Raw genomic sequence first — 17807 nt, forward strand, 5'->3', positions numbered from 1 at the left:
TCTCTGAAAAGCAATGTTCTGACCTCACTAGGAACAGAAGATAGTTTTACATGTTTACTTATTGGCATTTATTCTATTTATTTCTATTTCACCTTTAAGGATAAAAAATCATTACAAGGTATACTGCACATTAAACGAAAATGCAGTATTAAAATCATAGTAAAATAATATTGAAACTCATCAGCATCCTCCCCACGGGACAGTTGATGCTAGATGGCCTTGGGGCAGGAATGTGGTAGCTGAAGCATGCATTGGATGGTATCACCTGTTCCTTCATGGTGGCTATATATTACTTCCAGCCTCAGAGACAGGGTACAAGTTGCTGGAAAGCAGAGACAGGAGGTTTCTGCTCCACTCATATCCTACTGGTGGGTTTCTCACAGGCGGTAGTTGGCCATTGTGTGCCCAGAATGTTGGACCGGATGGACTGTTCAATTGATCCTTACATTCTTTTGCTCCTTCCCACCAGACAGTGGGCAACACTATCCTGCCTCACCCTCCTGGACTCCTAGGCACTCAGAAGGGTGGAATTGCCATTTAGCAGATGGTTCAGTTGACAGGATATAATAAATCTCTACCTAATTACTTGTCTTCTGGCCCAGCTTGAACAATAAAATCTAGACATGTACACACCTTCCACCCACACTTATTCCTTTGTGCCCGTGATGAAGCAAACCAGAAAACTGCAGTTAATCACAGCTTCTGGTTACGTCGGAACCAGGGCATTAATGTTTACTAACAGTTTTGAAGCAAGGCAGAATAAGAAGCAGTGGTTTAAAGTTGGTGACCTGGCTTTTTTGGAAACTTAACTATAGTTCTTAAGTTCAGATATAACAAGAAGCTATGGTTAATTGTGGCTTCCTGGCTTGTTCATTTGGATATGTGAAAGGAGGAGCTAACCATTGCCAACAGAGTGCTTGTCTGTGAGTACTTGAAATTCATGTGTATCACAGCTTATCGTGTTCTGACACATGGCCAAAGATGGATTTTTATAATTTACTTGACCTTTTTTTCCATTAAAAATCCATAAGTTTTCAAATTAGTATAATGAAGAAAAGCCCAAATCTGTAAAATCAGCCATACAGAATAGAAGCTGAAGAATAAAACTAATCAAAGCGGTTGATGTGGAGCTTGAGTGGAGGGAATATTATTTTACTCATAACAGTGAAGTCTGCAGGCACATGTTCCCATGGTGGAACTTCCAAAGGTGCGGGGCCTGAGAGAAACAGCTCTTATTCCCGGTTGATACTTACTTCGCTTCTGAAGGTCGGAATATGAAGAATGATCTCATGGTAGTTTCATGTGAAGAGAGAACGTATTTCCTGGATACAGATGTTTCATGATAAACACTACAAAAGGGAAATGAAGCAATAGTGGAATGCCTTCTAATTTGAATCAGAATTATCAGTTTTGTGCTGTAATGTTTTAATCATTGTTTTTATATTGCCCTGCCACCATCATTTTATATTCTAATCAAGCCCATGGCAGAGTTTATGGTGATGCAATATATCTGCTGCCCAGCACACTTTAGATCCTGCACCTGAGGCAGCTTTCCTCATGCCATAGGATCTGAGAGATGTATAGCTGAGCATCGGGAAAGCACTTTGGGAATTCGAAGCTAGATAGGCTGCGATCCATCAGGAATATAATGTTAGGAAGTGGTGACAGATCAGAATTTCATTAACTCGCTGGCTAAGAAATGCCCTCTTGACTGCTGCTTGTGCTCACCCGAGAGTATGAAGTTCACAAGTATGTGGCACTGAGGTTCACCGTCAGCTCGCAGTGCTAGAAAGCTTGCTAGCAAGTCATATAAAATTGTTCTGCAGTACAGAATGTACTTTCTGGAGAACGAATTCTATCTTAATTTGCCATCTTTTCATTTCAGTGATATTGACTTAGTTGTGTTTGGAAAATGGGAGACGTTGCCTCTGTGGACCCTGGAAGAGGCTCTTAGGAAGCACAATGTAGCAGATAAAGGTTCAGTAAAGGTTTTAGACAAAGCAACTGTAAGTTATTTTCCCTTTTTCTCTTTGTTTTACTAAAACGTGTTTTCTGCAAATTATATCCTGAAGACCCTCCTTGCTATGCAACTGCCCTTGGTCCATAACCATGACAAATCAGTTAACTGTTGGCATCTAACTACTGTTAGAATTGGGTCCTCCCACGCGTAAATTTGCTGGAGGCCCAGAAAATAGGAGGAGGCAGTAGAGTAGGAAAGGGGTTGTACCCGTGGTAAAGATGCATCTAGTTCTGTAAGAAAATATTGGGGGTCAAAATGCCCCCCATTTCCGGCTGTGGTTGAAGCATGTGCTGTCCTTTTGCAACAGGAAATACTCTAAAGCAAGAGACAGTATAAAACACATTGCTAGCCCTGGCCAGGGAAGAGGAGGTTAACTGGCTAGCTGGTGGACCCCAATGTAAGGAATAGAAAATCCTTGTAGTATGTGCACTGGGTGAGACAATGAAAGCTGAGTTATCCCTTCTTCTCCAGAGCAACGGGAGTATAAGGAACACAACCCCTGAAATCTCTCTGTGGGCACATATTATTATTTATTTATTTCCGATTTATATCCTGCCTTTCTTCTACAAAGGGCTCAAGGCAGCTTACATCTCCTCCTCCATCTTATCCCCACAACAACAACCCTGTGAGGTAGGTTGGGCTGAGAGTCTGTGACTGGCCCAAAGTCACCCAGTGGGCTCCAGGGCTGAGCGGGGACTCGAACCCAGATATCATTCCTACCAGTTAACAAACCAAGAGGGTTGGGTGCCTTGTTAACCACGCCAGCAGCGCACCCTCCCCAGATCTTGGAGGTCGTGTTGAGTCAAGGCAGCTGCTTGCGGCAACTTGCATTTCAGGCTGCCATCCAGGATGTGCTGTGACTCACAGCAACTTTTCAGTGATCGTGTGAACTGGGCTGAGGTACGCCTTTGGGGATTGCTGGTGGCCTGCTGTTCAAAGAAATGTCCCTTGGTCAGTTCACTTACCTCAGTGGAACGTCTGAGAAGACATGCATATAGGGTTGTGATACTGAAGGGTATTAACTTACCCAGCTAATCTAGATTCCTTAGATTCAGAGAAGTAGTTTGAATTCTTGATGGACTTCAGAGCTATGGACTGCATTATGACCTTCGTCGTTATATTTTCACAGTCTTAACACGCGGATCAAACTCCTGAGGAAAGCATATTCTTTCAGAAGTAAAATGAGATGTATCTTCTGCATGAATTGCTTGCTTTTTATGAGACTCTCTCTTCATTAATGGCCCGTATAGGAAGAACAATTTTATTCTGTGGGCTTCTATCTCCCCCTGCTGTCTGTTCATGACTCGAAAGAACTACTTTGTGTTTTGGAAACTATCTCCTCCCTTGACTGTGCTATAAAGAACCTCTTGTGCAAGGCAGAAAGCTGAATTCTGTGGAGATTAGGTTTTTTTTTTTCAGTTTGTGCAATATTGGATAGGACTAAGCATGTACCTGCAAACGCTCTCTGAGATCAGTGTTATTTCTCTTTTCCCCAGGTACCAATCATTAAACTGACTGATTCCTTCACTGAAGTCAAAGTTGATATCAGCTTTAACGTACAGAATGGAGTAAAAGCTGCTCATCTCATCAAAGATTTTATCAAGGTTAGGTGATACTTAAACATAAACTCTTCCATGTTACACAGAAGGCTTGCGTGGTAGTTCCAGATAAGCTTGGAGATTCACGGACAGCATCAGATTTATGATACATTCTTAGAACTTTGGCTGTTTTTCTTTCTCGACCCTTTTTAAAGTACTGTTAGTTCGTATCCCTGATGCCAAAAGGTTTGCAAATATGGAACAAGAAATATGTGACCTCATGTATGCATTTTAGTCTCCAACATTTTAAATCGCTTTCAGTTCTGAAGGGCTAAATTAAAAACCTCTTTTTTGGTCTTACTTATAAATTCAAATAGTCATTTTAAAAAGGCCCAAGATGTATTGACTTTTATTCTGGGAAAGATCACAGAGAATATTAAACTATGTTTGAGCAAAAAAGGACCCAGGCAAATACTTGGGCCCATTCTCCATCTCCTTTCTTCCCACATAGGTGGGAGGAGGAAATAAATTAAGATTAATTTTCACTTCAGTAAATTCCCGGCCTGTTACATGTGCAGCAGGAATCATAGTTTAAAAAAAAACCCCTATGTTACTTCCTTTTTTTGGCATTTCTATACTGTAATCAGTATAGAATTTTTATTGTTTATTGTTATTGTTGGTTTTACTTGAATTGTTAAATTGTCATGCTGTTTTAATTGCTATGTATATGTTGTGAGCCACCCAGAAAGCCTTATGGCTAATGAGGCAGCATACAAATCAAATCAAATAAAAACTAAATAATCAAAGCTAAACAAGCCAGCTGCAAACCCTGGATTGCTCTGGAGACTTTTTAGACTGCATTAAAAAAATTACAACATTTTTATCCTGCCTGTTAGCCAAATAGGCTCTGAAGGTGGCATGGAGAAAAAAAGAAGACAATCTCCCTGCTACAGGCTTATATTCTAAAAACAAGACAGAAAAGGAAAGGAGATTACGGGGAGAAAACACAGCCAGAAAAGACAGTTTCAGGTTCTTAGTGGCAGAGTCATTTAGATCATGAGCACAGTGGAAGTCCCCCCACTTTCTCGCTGTTGGAAGCAGGATGGAGGGGACTGTCCACAGTGCTGTTTCTATTTTAAAGTACAATCTGTCTTTTCCCTTCGAATGGTAAGTCAGGAATTCGCTAAAGTGGAACTGATTTTGGCTTTGTTGCTCCTTTTCCCCGTGTGGGAGGGGAGAGCAAAGGAGGGAGGGCTGAGCCTGGTTCCTTGTGAAGGTACCTTACTGCTCACATTGACACTGGTTTAGCGCTATGTGTAAATGTAGCTTGTGTCTTTATCTGCATTCGCGCCTCTTCTTCGAAGCTCTGCTCAGCTAGTTACTTCCTTGACGAAAGGCATAATTTAATAAGAGTTTAAATAAGAGTTTGAGTGCTTTTCAGTCATTCGAGCATAACAAAGTAAAACACAGACCCTGTCCTCAGGCTGCAAAATCAGAGCGAAGATGGCATGAGTTTTAAGTCAGTACTCCTTTGGTCTCTATTTCACATTTATCATAAAGATACAAAGCAGAAGCAGGATGAGAATTGTAAAGAACACGTGATTCTATTTGTGTTCGAAGGGTGTATCCAGAAGCAGGTATATGAAACTGACGCAGTTCCCAGTCATGTCAAGGTTAACTGATTTTTCACGCGCCCTGGAGCTGTTCGTAGTATATTCTTCCTTGTTTCCCTAGTCAAATAGCATGAACTCTGCAGACAGTGTCCAAAATGCAGCTCCTTGATGCTGTTGCCAAACCTGATCAAGCTTCTGTCCCATGTTGCAAAAGGAGCAAAGGACCATTTTGGAAATGGAGAATGATTCTGACTAGAGCCTTTGAGAAACTGGAGATGCATAAGGAAAGCCGTACTGAGCCATAGCGAAGGCTTATCACATCCGGCATGACTAGAGCATTCCCATTAGAACTTAAGGACGTAAGAAAAGCCACGCTGGATCAGATTGGTGGTCCACCAAGTCCAGAATTGTGTTCACACAGCAGCTAACCACCCACCCACAGAAACCCACAGACAAGGCATTAGTGCCACAGCATCCCCTCCGTCATGTTCCCCAGCCACGGTCACTTCCGTTTCAGGAGGTGCCATGTATCTGCCCGGGCTAGTAGACATTGGTAGCCTTCTCCTCTGTCTCCGTGCCCAATCCTATGTCGTGGGAGCACAAATAATTTGAACTCCCTCTGTGATTGCCATGACGATTCACAGACATGCAGGAAGGCTGGGGTAAATTTTCCCTGCATGTATTGGTAAGGAGGGCAGTAGGGACTTGTGGTAATTTCTTTTCCAAGAGATTCAGAACTTTTCTCAAAGCATATGGCCTTGGAAGAGATGGCCCATTTTTTCCATTGTTCCCTCTAGAGGGCACCAAAGCATGTGCTTGTGCATTTATGCTCCATGTTTTTAAATGAGGCTTTTAGAATGCATGCAGGGGGGAGAATTTTTTTTTCAGATCTGAGGTCAGATTGCACGAGGAAGATTTGACGATCAAGCTCTTGTACAGATTCTTTCCACCTTTGTAGTAAATTTTTCTATCTACAGCTTCTTGTGGGTTACCAGAAGACTTTTACTCTAAGCAGGCAAAGTTTTAGGGTTCATTAGGCTGAGAACAGCTGAGAACAATGCAGTCAGCAAATACAGGCAAATGATGTCCGCTTTATTTTACATAGATGGTCTGAAGGTGCAGGAAATCTTTTCTTAGTGGCACTATGCTAAATTGTGCATTTAGGAACTTCATGTGGCAGGAAAAGGAAACTTTGGTTTTGGGTTCAAGGTAACACAAGTCCTATTTTCTGCTAACAGAAAATTGACTTGAAAGGGTAAAATTCAAGAAGTGCAAAATAAATGATAGTTCCTGTGTTGCTTCTAGCCATCATGGACTTGTGCTTTTTATTTTACAGTCATTTTTCAGTGGAAGTTTGATCCTCATCTCACTTTTTCTCCTGCAGAAATATCCTGTATTGCCATATCTAGTTTTAGTATTGAAACAGTTCTTACTGCAGAGGGACCTCAATGAAGTATTCACAGGTGGAATTGGATCCTATAGTCTTTTTTTAATGGCTGTCAGCTTCCTCCAGGTAAGCTGAGTTAAATTCGTGATGGTATGTGTATGGCCATCCTCTTCAGTGTTATATTAATTATTGTGGGCCAAAAAATAGGTTGCAAATTGAACTGGAAACCAGTGTGATTAAAATCAGCATCAGCTGCTGCTACTGCTGCCATCGTTGAGCAGAATAACATGAATATCACTATGTAAAAATAAATCATATAAACCTTAAACTGGAAAGCAGTTAGTTTTGCAATCAAATTTCTTGCGTGGAACCACCAGGGTTTTTCAAATAACTCTTTGAATTAGCACAGCTCTTCAAGAATGCTTATGGGCAGTGTTTGATATTCCTCTTCAACCTTGAACTTGTCCAGAATTAATACTATGCCATTTTTACCACGGACATATTAATTTTGTGGTGAAGCGTCTCATAAAAGCTCCCACTTCACCTACAGGGAGCTAGACTGCAGGCAGGTCCTTGGGCAGGATATTTGGATTCATGTCCCTCACAGGTCTCGGTTTCAGCCTGCTGTTGAGCATGGTGCTTAGACTCAGTTCTTATGATCTGAGAAGCCAGCAAGGGTGTGTGTGTGGGGGGGTGCATTTTTCACATCACAGCAGTGCAGGATTGGGGCATTCCCGGGTTGTTTCAGAAAGCCAGTTCAGGTTGGCAGTGCTGAGCAGGCGAAAGGCAAAGCGCCATCACCCATGTAGCCGAGTCACTTCCTGTGCTCCTTAAGCCAGGAGTTGGTTTTACATGTGCACCAAGTGGTAATCAGCTTTCTTGAAAAGAAGGCAGCACGCCCAGTTCTTTGAAATGTTGGGTGATGTTTTCCAGTTTTGTTCCTTCATGGCAACCTTGTGAAAGTTGGTCATTGGGGAAATTTGTCTGAAAGGGTGTGATGCCTTCTGCATTGAAGTTACTCGCATGCTTACTCAGGGTGTGCAAACGGAATTTGAGTACACCCTTTTTATGGCACACTCATACCATGCCAGCTATCAAGCAGAAGTGTTTGCCTGTCACTGTTTCAGTTGAGTTCTTAAATGAGTGGTAAAAGAACATGGTGGGTTTTTTTAAAAGCCTGTTGGCGTTGTTGCTTTTTCAACAGCTACACCCCAGAGAAGATGCCTGTACCCCCAACGCCAACTACGGTGTCCTTTTAATAGAATTTTTTGAATTGTATGGGCGCCATTTCAACTACCTGAAAACAGGAATTCGAATAAAGGATGGTGGTTCCTATGTGGCCAAGGAGGAGGTGCAGAAGAATATGCTAGATGGCTACAGGCCGTCCATGCTCTACATTGAAGACCCGCTGCAACCAGGTAGAGGGATTTTTGCTATGCCTCTCCGATGCTTTGCCCAAGAATCTTGCCTTCCTTTCCAAGTCCAAGGCAGCGAATGGTTTAAACGGAATGAACAATCCTATTAAAAATAAAGAGTAAATCTGAGTAAAAGTGGAGTCGGAAACCTAAAAGTAGAAGACCAAAATACAAATGACCAAAACAGAGAACATCTGTTAAAACAAAAGCCGTACAGAGCAACAGATCAGTATCATCATCACAATGATCTCATGGCAGGGCAGAATATTACAAGCATTGGATATCATACAAGCCCAAAGCCTTCCTAAAAAGGAGAAAGGTTTTTGTCATGCAGGAGCGCAAGCCATTAGGGAGCGGACAACACGGGCTTCCCTCAAGACAGAAGGAGCTCCAAAGCGTAGCTGCAGCTACTAACAAGGACTCCTCCCTGGTCCCAGCCAGATGTGTTGCCGTGCAGCTGTTTCACCAAGGGAGCCGCGTGATCTCAGAAGTCCACCCCAGTTCTGGCTCTGGGGAGACCTCGCCACAGTTTAGAGCAGTTGAACTTCCCAGCAGCGCCATGTAGACTGGGCTGCCGCACTCCAGATGTGAAATGTTACCAGGGCGCCCCATGTCTGTTTAGCAATGAAGCACGTTGGTTTCGTCTTGTGACTTCGGGTCAGCCCTTCTGCTGGCTTGAGGCATGTAGCTTCTCTTGGGCCAGAATACTGAGGGCGGCATGGCTCACACGTCCATCTGGTCCAGACTTTCCCGTTCTGCTCCCCGGATGTTGTCGGACTGCATTTTTTTTTCATCATCCCCAGTCAGCAAGAGGAATGGTCAAGGATGTTGGACATTGTAGTCCAACAACATTTAGGGATGCTATATTAGGAGAATTTGAGTTACCTCAAGATGAGGGTGAAGAAAGGAAGCGCTAATTAATACTTGGGCCTCTTTTTGCTTGTAAGCCAGGAAGATGTGAGCTTCCTCCAAGCCCTGGATTGGAACATAGCAAAGCAAAGGATGCACATTTCTTTGCCCAGAAACACGTCTTCTTTCCCTTTTGTTCCCCTGCAAAGGGGAAAAGACGTGCCTTGAAACTGTACAATTAGTGAATGAATGTCTGGCTCATGTCCATTATTTTTATACCTGTAAGAGCATTAGCCATTTTCTGTTGGGCAGATTTTGGGGCATTTAGTGAGAACTTGGGTCTTTTGGATTGGGTGAGGTTATAGCTATCACCGGAGAGCCAGCATGGTATAGAGATTAAGAGCACATGACTCGGGCAGTCTGGCATCTAGTCCTCACTCAGCTGTGAAGCCAGCTGAGTGACCTGAGGCCAGTCACAGCCTCTCCACCCCGTCTACCTCACAGGGTTGTTGTGGGGATAAGATTGAGAGCAGGAGGAGGAGAATGATGTGAGCTGCTTTGAGTTGCTTAAAAGAAAAAAGGTGGAATATAAATCCACTCGATCAATAAACGTCTCATTCATAGAACTTGTCTCCTAATTACAACTAATAATCATTTGTGTTTTTTTAAGGTAACGATGTCGGAAGAAGTTCCTACGGTGCCATGCAAGTAAAGCAGGCCTTTGATTATGCGTATGTTGTTTTGAGCCATGCAGTGTCACCCATAGCTAAATATTACCCCAACAATGAAAGCGAAAGGTAAACATTTTGTGTCCACGTTTCCTTGATTAACAGTGTCATTTTTTCTTCTATTAAATCCAGTGACCTTTTCTTTCTTCTAAAATGTCCACAGTATATTAGGAAGAATAATCAGAGTGACGCAAGAAGTGGCAACGTACAGAGACTGGATATCGAAGCAGTGGGGGATGCAGAACAGCACGGAGACGTCGTGCAACGGTGAGATTTTCGCACCTTTAGGCCTGCAAAGCCCTTGCAGCTGTTCCGCGATCCGTCGGAACCATACAGGCGTCACATGTTTGTCGTCAGTCTAAGACTTGGAGTTTTCATTTAAAACAGGCTGTTAGACTGCATGACCTGAAGCCTGCAGAGGGTGAAGAGAATCCGCTAAAGGCGTGACCTGGCAGTGGCCCCCTCTCATGACATAAAGGATAGACTGCTGGGTCTAGCGGGGACTGAAGGCTGCATGGTTTAAGCCAGCCATCCAGGGCCATTCACTCCCAACAGCATTAAGCCCTGATGAAGTACGCAGAGACGGGAGGTACAGATTAGCGATATGTCACAAGCAGAGAATTGGAGGTGAAGGAGACCGAGCGTCAAAGGAGGCTGAGAGAGGGATGTGCCATTGAGCATACTGCTCTGTGCCTGCTTACCTGGGAGTCGCTCCCCTCGAACACTGGAAGTGCCTGCATTGCATGTATGGATGTAAACACTTCCCTTTGCCTCCAGAGAAGACAGATTACTAAGTCTCTGTGTGTAAATGTTAGAAGCAGAGCTCCTTTCCTAATCCTCCCAGGATTCAACCTTTGTGGAAACAGATGTGGGGGGGCCCAGGCCTAAAAGACACAGCAAAGCTAGTTTAGAAATTAGGGAACGAACGGACACAAGGGAGGAGAGACGAGGCACTTGTGCCCATAGATTCAGGGTCCAGAGAGGCAGAGCGTTTACTAGATAGTCGATTTCTTTAGTACACCTGAGGTGAGCAAAGTACTACAACATTCTCAGGGAGCTGAGGTGCAGGGACAACTCTCTGTATTGATGGCAGAGAGCAACTGTGCTGGACAGCGCCTGTCAAAACAGACATCTCTTGGAGCATGTGTCCTGGGGATGCGTCTTTCTGGTTGCAAAGATAACGCCCTCTCCCAGCCCTTACGTGTGAGTGTTCGGCAAGGAAACGCCCTGCCCGGAGGCCACTTGGCATTACGCAGCGTGTACGAGTCATGATTAAGAGGCGTTTTGCAAACGTTTAGGTTCCCTCTTTGAAGCGGAGCTCTGTTGTTGCTCCAAAAGCCGTGTTTGCTGAACCATTTATTGGTGCTTAGACTGGAGACCCCAGTTTGTTCCTTTTACTTTATTGAAATATTTGCTGCTACAATCTCAAAAGCTTCCATTACCATATAGCCATCAACAGCAACGTTCTGCTGCCTCCCAGGATTTAAAACCAGGATGCCTCCCTTAGTTTTTCAGTTATGGCAAGCTTGGTGTGTAATTAATATGGCAGAGTGATAATTCTGGGGTCACATGCTACATTATTCACTTCACAGGGTTGAGTGCCTTGTAGAAGAAACGCATCAAGGTTGCACAGGACCAGTGCTTGAGTAACTCCATACAATGTTTAGGGAAGCACTTAAACTGGTTCAGCTGAAGTTAGTCATGACTGAAGTCCATTAGCAACAGGGAACTTTAGCCTTCATGCTGACGGGGGCTGATGTGGACCCCAGCAGCTATTTCAGATACGTGCACTACTTCTTTCGAGCAGGTTTAGCTTACTTGAACTACAGTTTGTGTAAACCAGGCTACTGTCTCCAGTACAATTGAATGGTTGCCATCTGGACTAGCGGCCACTGATGGTCTTATCCTCCACGTCTGTCTTACTCCTTTTAAACTCATCCAAAAGAGTGGCCACCACTATATTTTGAAGTCTTACTACTGCAGATTCTCTAGTTTAACTGTGCATTATTTAATAAACTAGACTGTTTGTGTTCTTCTTGTACTAGATCCTTTTCTGCTCATTAGTACATACAGAAGGGGAAGTTGCTTTCATCTAGGAAGCACGAACCGGTTGGGAGGTGTCTTTGCATGGTGTGCGTTCTAACAGACCACAGAGCCATTTACCATTTTGCACAGCTTGGTTGTTGTGCTTATTCTGTACCCAATTATCTTTTGTTCCAGGTAATGGGGTGACCTTGATAGTAGATAACCAACAGTTAGACAAATGCAACAATAACCTTTCTGAAGAGAGTGAATCTCTAGGGAAACCTCGAAATAAAACCTCGGAGACACCAAGCAAACACTCATCAAATTCTTCGTCAGGTCCTTTGTCATCGTCATCTTCCACGCTTTCCAGTTCCAGTGATGTAGTAGGTATCATGCCCTGCCGCTCCTCAGGCGGCCATATTGTGGTGTGCTCTCCCCTGTTCCTGGAGACAGTCTAGAACAGTCTTCTGTTAAGAAGACAGACCACTTTATGCTAGCCATGCATAAGATCTTCAATTTTTAAAGCCCCAAAATGCACAATTGATTTCCAGTTTAATGCAAAGTGATTGTTTCCTGAAATCAGGGCATGTGATACTGCAGATTTGCCCCACATGCCTCTGGGAAATAGCAAAACATGATTATTGCCTGTTGGTCCAGAAGTAGTATAAATTTGTTTCCATGAAGAAGCGCATGGTTCTTGTGAGTTACTGTGTTCTGCCTTGCTGCAGTCGTGCACACAAACTCATGTTTAATATCACATCCTCTAGCACCGGAAGATGAACTTTATGGCCTAGTCCGTAGAAGATGTAAATTTGGTGCCTTGTGAAACAGGCACAGTCGCTTGGCCATGTCACGGCATGAATTGCATTCCTCCAGCCCTTTATGGCATTCCAGTGGGGACTGAGTGATACTTGAGCTTTCATGTCTGAGACTACAAAACGTGATGGTCCACTATACAAGGCTGATGGGCTACATTTGCTTCGACGGATCATAGGTTGTGCAAGCTGATTCTAGTAGAACTGGAACCTGGGAGAGTAGAAGACAGTTCACACCCTTCTCTAAGTGCAACCAGCCTTTATTGTGTAGAAAGGTCAGATACTTTGCATTTTCTGCATCAAGGATGACAAACCTCAGACAGAAGCAAACTACTGGGGGCAGAGGGAAGGGAGTTTGGAGTCTGGGGAAGGGGCTGGATGGAACTCTTGAGCCCACATTTGGCACGCAAATCAGGGTTTGACACCTCTGCGCCAGGCAACCTCTTTCAGAAGAAATGAGAAAGCTACAGAAGAGCCTTACTTTCATATGCTGCCCTCTTTTGCCTTTTTAAAAAAACAGTATTTGAAGGTCTGACAAATGTGGCTGTCCCTGGCAGCTCTGAGGGAGGAGTGCATCCCATTTCGGCTCATGACGAAACAAGAGCTTAGGGATGCAAGGGCCACCGAAATGCCATTTTCTGCAGCTGCCCATCTCCGACATCTTGTAGTAAATAGCTGGCTAGAACGATGCCTTCAAAATAATTTTGTGCAAACACTTGTAGCCCCTACAACATTGTTAAAGCTCATTTGAGGGAAGGATGTTTCATGGGCATAAAATCCATTTTAGGAATATTTCCAGACTTAATATGGGGGCCCTTAACATTTGATTCTTGAGAGCAGACTCCTCTTGCTTGATGGTAATTTTGAAGGTGCTATCCATTCGAAAAACAGGCTTATCTTTCCTGTTTTGCTCCCCAAGCTACAATCTGTGTTCCTACTGATACCTGTTTCTTGGCAGGAGTCTGATGGAACACCATGCAAAACCTCTAAACAGCTGGGCTGCCGCCAGACTACAGCAAACAGAATGGCAACTCAGGACATCTCTTCACTGGGATCCACACAGTTGAGTGGGAAAATTCCAAGCAGCCAAACAGTGAATACAGCCAATGTTGCAAACAAACCCCAGGTTGGTAAGGCAGACGTCCTCCTGGATCCCTTCCTCCTTCCCGTGTTTGAAGTCTGCGTCTGACCTTCCTCTGCCTACAAGCAGGTCACAGTGTTTTATTGGCTGCAGAGATTCTGCAATCTGAAGCTTAAATGCAGCCTAGCACGTTTTACTTGAAGACGGAAATCTAGGAATATGCGTTTCCCTCCCCCTAGTTCCAGTACTGATGCTATAATGGGGCACCTGTTTCTGTGACTAAAAAGCCTTGAGGATTCTTTGAGAAGCTAAGGCTAGGGTAGGAAAGGGGGGCTTTGAGGAATTATCAAGAAATGTAGAGATGATCACAATTTTGCAGCCTGGAGTGTTTCTACAGTGGGTGTTTACAGCATACTAGTTAAAGTCCAGTCTTTTTGAAAAGGCACCAATTTGTCATGATCAAATTGTTCTCCATGAGTCTTTTTTCCCCCAGATCACAGAAAAACCCAGATTTGTATTTTTATTTTTAAATAACGGTATTTTTAAGCAACACAGTCTGCACAAGTGTAGATCCACTTAGTGCTATTCTTCTGTCTTTTGACACACAGCTTTGACTTGTGCACAGGTGAATCAGCCCCATCCAACCATGTTGCAGCAAATCTTAATTGTCTTTACGGTGGGAGTAATTTTAGCTATGGATTTTTCCCCATCAAATCTGCTTTCATTCTCTTTCTCTCACTCTCGCTCATAAGAAATAAAATACGAACAAAAACATTTGGGGCACATTGTTTTAAAACGGGTGTTTTAAAAAGTCTGCCTTTCTTATTTGATCATTATTGTTTCCCCCCTTTCTCCCCATAGAGCTGAACATTTAAAAGCTCTTCTGTGTATTTTCCTTAAAAATATTCAAAGGGTTGTATCCTTTGGGTTCTCTCCAGTGTTACTTTAATTTACACCCCATGCTTTCCAAGTGGGACTGACAGTAGATGCCACCCAACAGCTGATCAAAGGCTTCCCACAGACGCTTTTGCCCCTTTGTGGAAACGGTTCAGCCCCTGCATTTATTTGCCCGTGTGGCTGCCGCCCGCGTGGGTGGCTGCCGCACGAAGGAAGGAACGGTCCTGGGTGTTCACACGGGCTTTCTCTTCTCTGTCCCGCAGCATGGATCCACGCGGTTATTTCGCTCTTGTTCCAACAAAGGCTTCCAAGGCCCGGGAAATGCAAGCCATGGCACCTCGGTGATGAACAAGCAGCACCAAGGTAGCAAAATGCACCAGTTATGCCAAGGCAAAAAGAGGAAGCACAAGCGGGACGCAGGCCTTTCGGACCTTTGTAGATAGCCTTCCTGTCTCACAGTTTGGACTGTTCTTCTGTGTGCAATGATCCTATGCTACACGAATAAGTTTGGACAGTGATTCCCCAGTTCTCCTCCGGAATCTCAAGACTGTTGAAACATTGATTAGCGACACATTTAGTTTTTTTCCAGCTCGCCACGGAACAGATCATGGAGACTGATAACTGCAAAAAAAGGGGGGGGGGAGGGGAGAAGGCCACTCAACCAGTAAGTCATATGCTACAACAGGGTTGTTTAGGATATAAAAGCTTGAATGTAAAATAAATATCTCCCATCAGCCTTTATGCTGACCTGTAGGGGTAGTACTCAGTGTGTTTAAGGGGTTGGTAATAAATGGAAATAAAAAAAGAATAAAATGAATAAAAAGTGAAAAAAAGTATTTTGAGGGAACCCCAAAGTTCAAAGGAGAGTAAATTCATGCATGATAATTTTAAAATTATTTTTGCATATATTTACCATTTTATTGTGTATCTATAGATGACCATATAGGAAAATTGACATTTGTAATAGTGGATTTGTTAATACTTTTTACATAACATTACCGTTTAAATTGTAGAAACAACTTTTTTCTTTCCTTTTCCCTCAGGATTAGTTGGTTTTTTGTTTGTTTGTTTTTTTAAATTGAATTGTCCGCTGAACATCAGACAAATGTAGTGAGTAACATGGCAATGAATTGTGATTTTCCTTTTAGCATTGAAATAATTTAATAGCACATTTATGTGTCTGCACAAATTGCTTCTCTGAAGAAAAAAAGAGACGCTGGGTAAGGACTTGTTTATAAAGTGTACAAATACATCCTGTGTCAACTCTGATCTTGTATCCCTCTCTTGGGAGGAAAAATGAACTTTCCACCTTGTTTCTAAGTGCCATCATCTCAGGCAAAGGGGTATTCCAGGTTAGTTTTCATCAAAAATCTTGGTTTCTTTCTTTCTTGCCCCCCCCCTCCCTCCCTCTCCCTCCCTCTCTCTCTCTTAAATAGGAATCCAAGCTACTAATTGTGGGTGGGAGGGGGCATACTTTGCAGCATTGCGGGAAAACAATTCAAATTTGTTGGCGATGTTTATATTTTGGGACTTCCTCTAAATCCTATGCCTTTTTATTATTTTGGTGCCCTTCATCTCCATCTCTTTTCTCCTTGTTTTCCTTTTCGCAATTTTGTATTACTTTTCTTTAATAAACAAACCGACACTTCGAAGGAGAAATGGAACTGTTAAGGCAGTTGAACAAAAATTACCCAAGTGTTATCTCATTCCCTTTCAGAAATTTTTAATCCACCCTTATGTGAATTAAGTTATCTTCAATAATGGAAAGAAATTTGTATTGCTGTCTATAAAGAGCTGAAATCTTTCATATCCAACTATTTCCTCATTAAATTCTCCCTCCCACCCTGCCTCTTAAAATCTTTGAACATTTCCTAGCTCAGCCATGCTGTGGATTTTAAGACTGATGAGAAATTCATGCTATGAATGCAAAATGGAATGTGTAGGGTTGTAGTCACTTGCATTGTTTGCAAAAAGAAAATAAGAAAAAAAAAAGGATTTGGAGCACTTTAATTGATAGAATGTAAAGTGACATTTACTGTAACATTTTTTCTTTGAAGAATGTGAGTGAATGTGTCTTTCTTTGGTATGTAAGTATGTTTGGTGTATCCAGTCTGAAGAATGATGATGATCCTTTTTAAGGAATAATATTAGCTTTTAGATGTTTCTTTTATGAGTTACAGACCAACTTGACCTTTAATACGCGCTGATCAAGTGCAAAAACTTTTAAAGTAGAATAATGCAACACGACCAAAAACTGTCATGACTGAAAATTAATAATAACCACCCTCTAGATTAGGCATGGGCAGAAGGTGGGACACCAGATGGCCTGGGCATTTAAAGATCCACTTTCTGCCCAGCCCTGCTCTAGGTGGTAATGATTTTGACTTCCCAAAAAAGGGAGGCAACAAACAAAACTTAGCCACCATAATCTTCAAGAACACTAAGCTTAAAAACAAGTTAACTTGACAATGTGTTAACTTTTAGATAGATATTCTGTTCCAATCATTTTTTATGAACAAGACTTTTGTTAACCAGAATTTAGTACAAGACGTCACATTATGAATATTTATTTTGAGTTTAAAGTATGTTTTATAACTGTATAGGCCTACCTTCACTGCTTTGGGAACAAATTCTAAATTATATTAATCCAGTATTACTAGCTGCTGTTATCAAAAGCTGTTACAAATGTGTAATACACCAATCTGTATTACTTAACCACACTGAAGTTTTTCTATTTAATTTTTTTTTTTTTTTGGAAGAATTACCCTCTTTGTTGGAAACAAATGTTCTGTAAGGATGCAGAGGTTGGTGTTCCAATAAGTATCTGATTATTTTAATGTGGTGGTAGCGGGAAGATAATCTTGATTCCATTTGGGAATCTTAGGTTTGCCTCAATTTATGGTTTTCATAAATTTTAATGGAAAAATAGCTTTTCCTGGACTGCTCAAGTTTCATTTTGTAAACAGTATCTTTCTAACAGAAGACAACGAAGAAAAAAAAGCATGAAGGAAAAAATTGAGGTATTTACTTTGCCTCAAATAACCAGCATTGTATTCATAAAATACTGTATATCTAGCAAATCTTTATTTAAACCGAACAGTTGAACTGTTCGTTTTTTTCAATCTGAAGTAAAAACAAAAAACGAACAAAAAAAAAAAAACCTTTCAAGACCTCTTAAGTTTTGCCTGCTCATTTATCTTGTACATTTCATCTCTGTATTCAACTTAAGTCTAATTCCTTTTTTTGAGTTTCAATACTTTTTTGTGAAAATTTTGTGAAATATATATAAAAAATAAATGTTTCAACAAACACAACCATGCTGACCCATTCATGACATCTCTTTCACGTTAAAGGCATGTGGTCCCTTCCCAACCACTCTTTTATTTTACTAACAAACTGAAAAAGGCCAGAGAGCGGCATGATAATGGGGTGCTGGTAT

General features: G+C 42.2%; 1 protein-coding gene across 1 annotated transcript in view; it reads left to right on the forward strand.

The window, feature by feature from the left end:
* TENT4B (terminal nucleotidyltransferase 4B) overlaps positions 1-16240 on the forward strand; it is a 47464-nt gene extending 31224 nt beyond the window's left edge. The window contains exons 5-13 of the mRNA XM_044427659.1: positions 1886-2006; positions 3517-3624; positions 6556-6684; positions 7763-7976; positions 9493-9619; positions 9714-9817; positions 11771-11958; positions 13349-13516; positions 14632-16240. Coding sequence (XP_044283594.1) covers positions 1886-2006; positions 3517-3624; positions 6556-6684; positions 7763-7976; positions 9493-9619; positions 9714-9817; positions 11771-11958; positions 13349-13516; positions 14632-14811 — 1339 coding nt within the window. The 3' untranslated portion in view covers positions 14812-16240. The remainder of the gene's footprint in view (positions 1-1885; positions 2007-3516; positions 3625-6555; positions 6685-7762; positions 7977-9492; positions 9620-9713; positions 9818-11770; positions 11959-13348; positions 13517-14631) is intronic.
* The last annotated feature ends 1567 nt before the right edge of the window (positions 16241-17807 follow it).

The sequence above is a fragment of the Varanus komodoensis genome, unplaced genomic scaffold (genome assembly GCF_004798865.1).
Source record: "Varanus komodoensis strain SLA01 unplaced genomic scaffold, ASM479886v1 scaffold19, whole genome shotgun sequence".
NCBI lineage: Eukaryota > Metazoa > Chordata > Lepidosauria > Squamata > Varanidae > Varanus > Varanus komodoensis.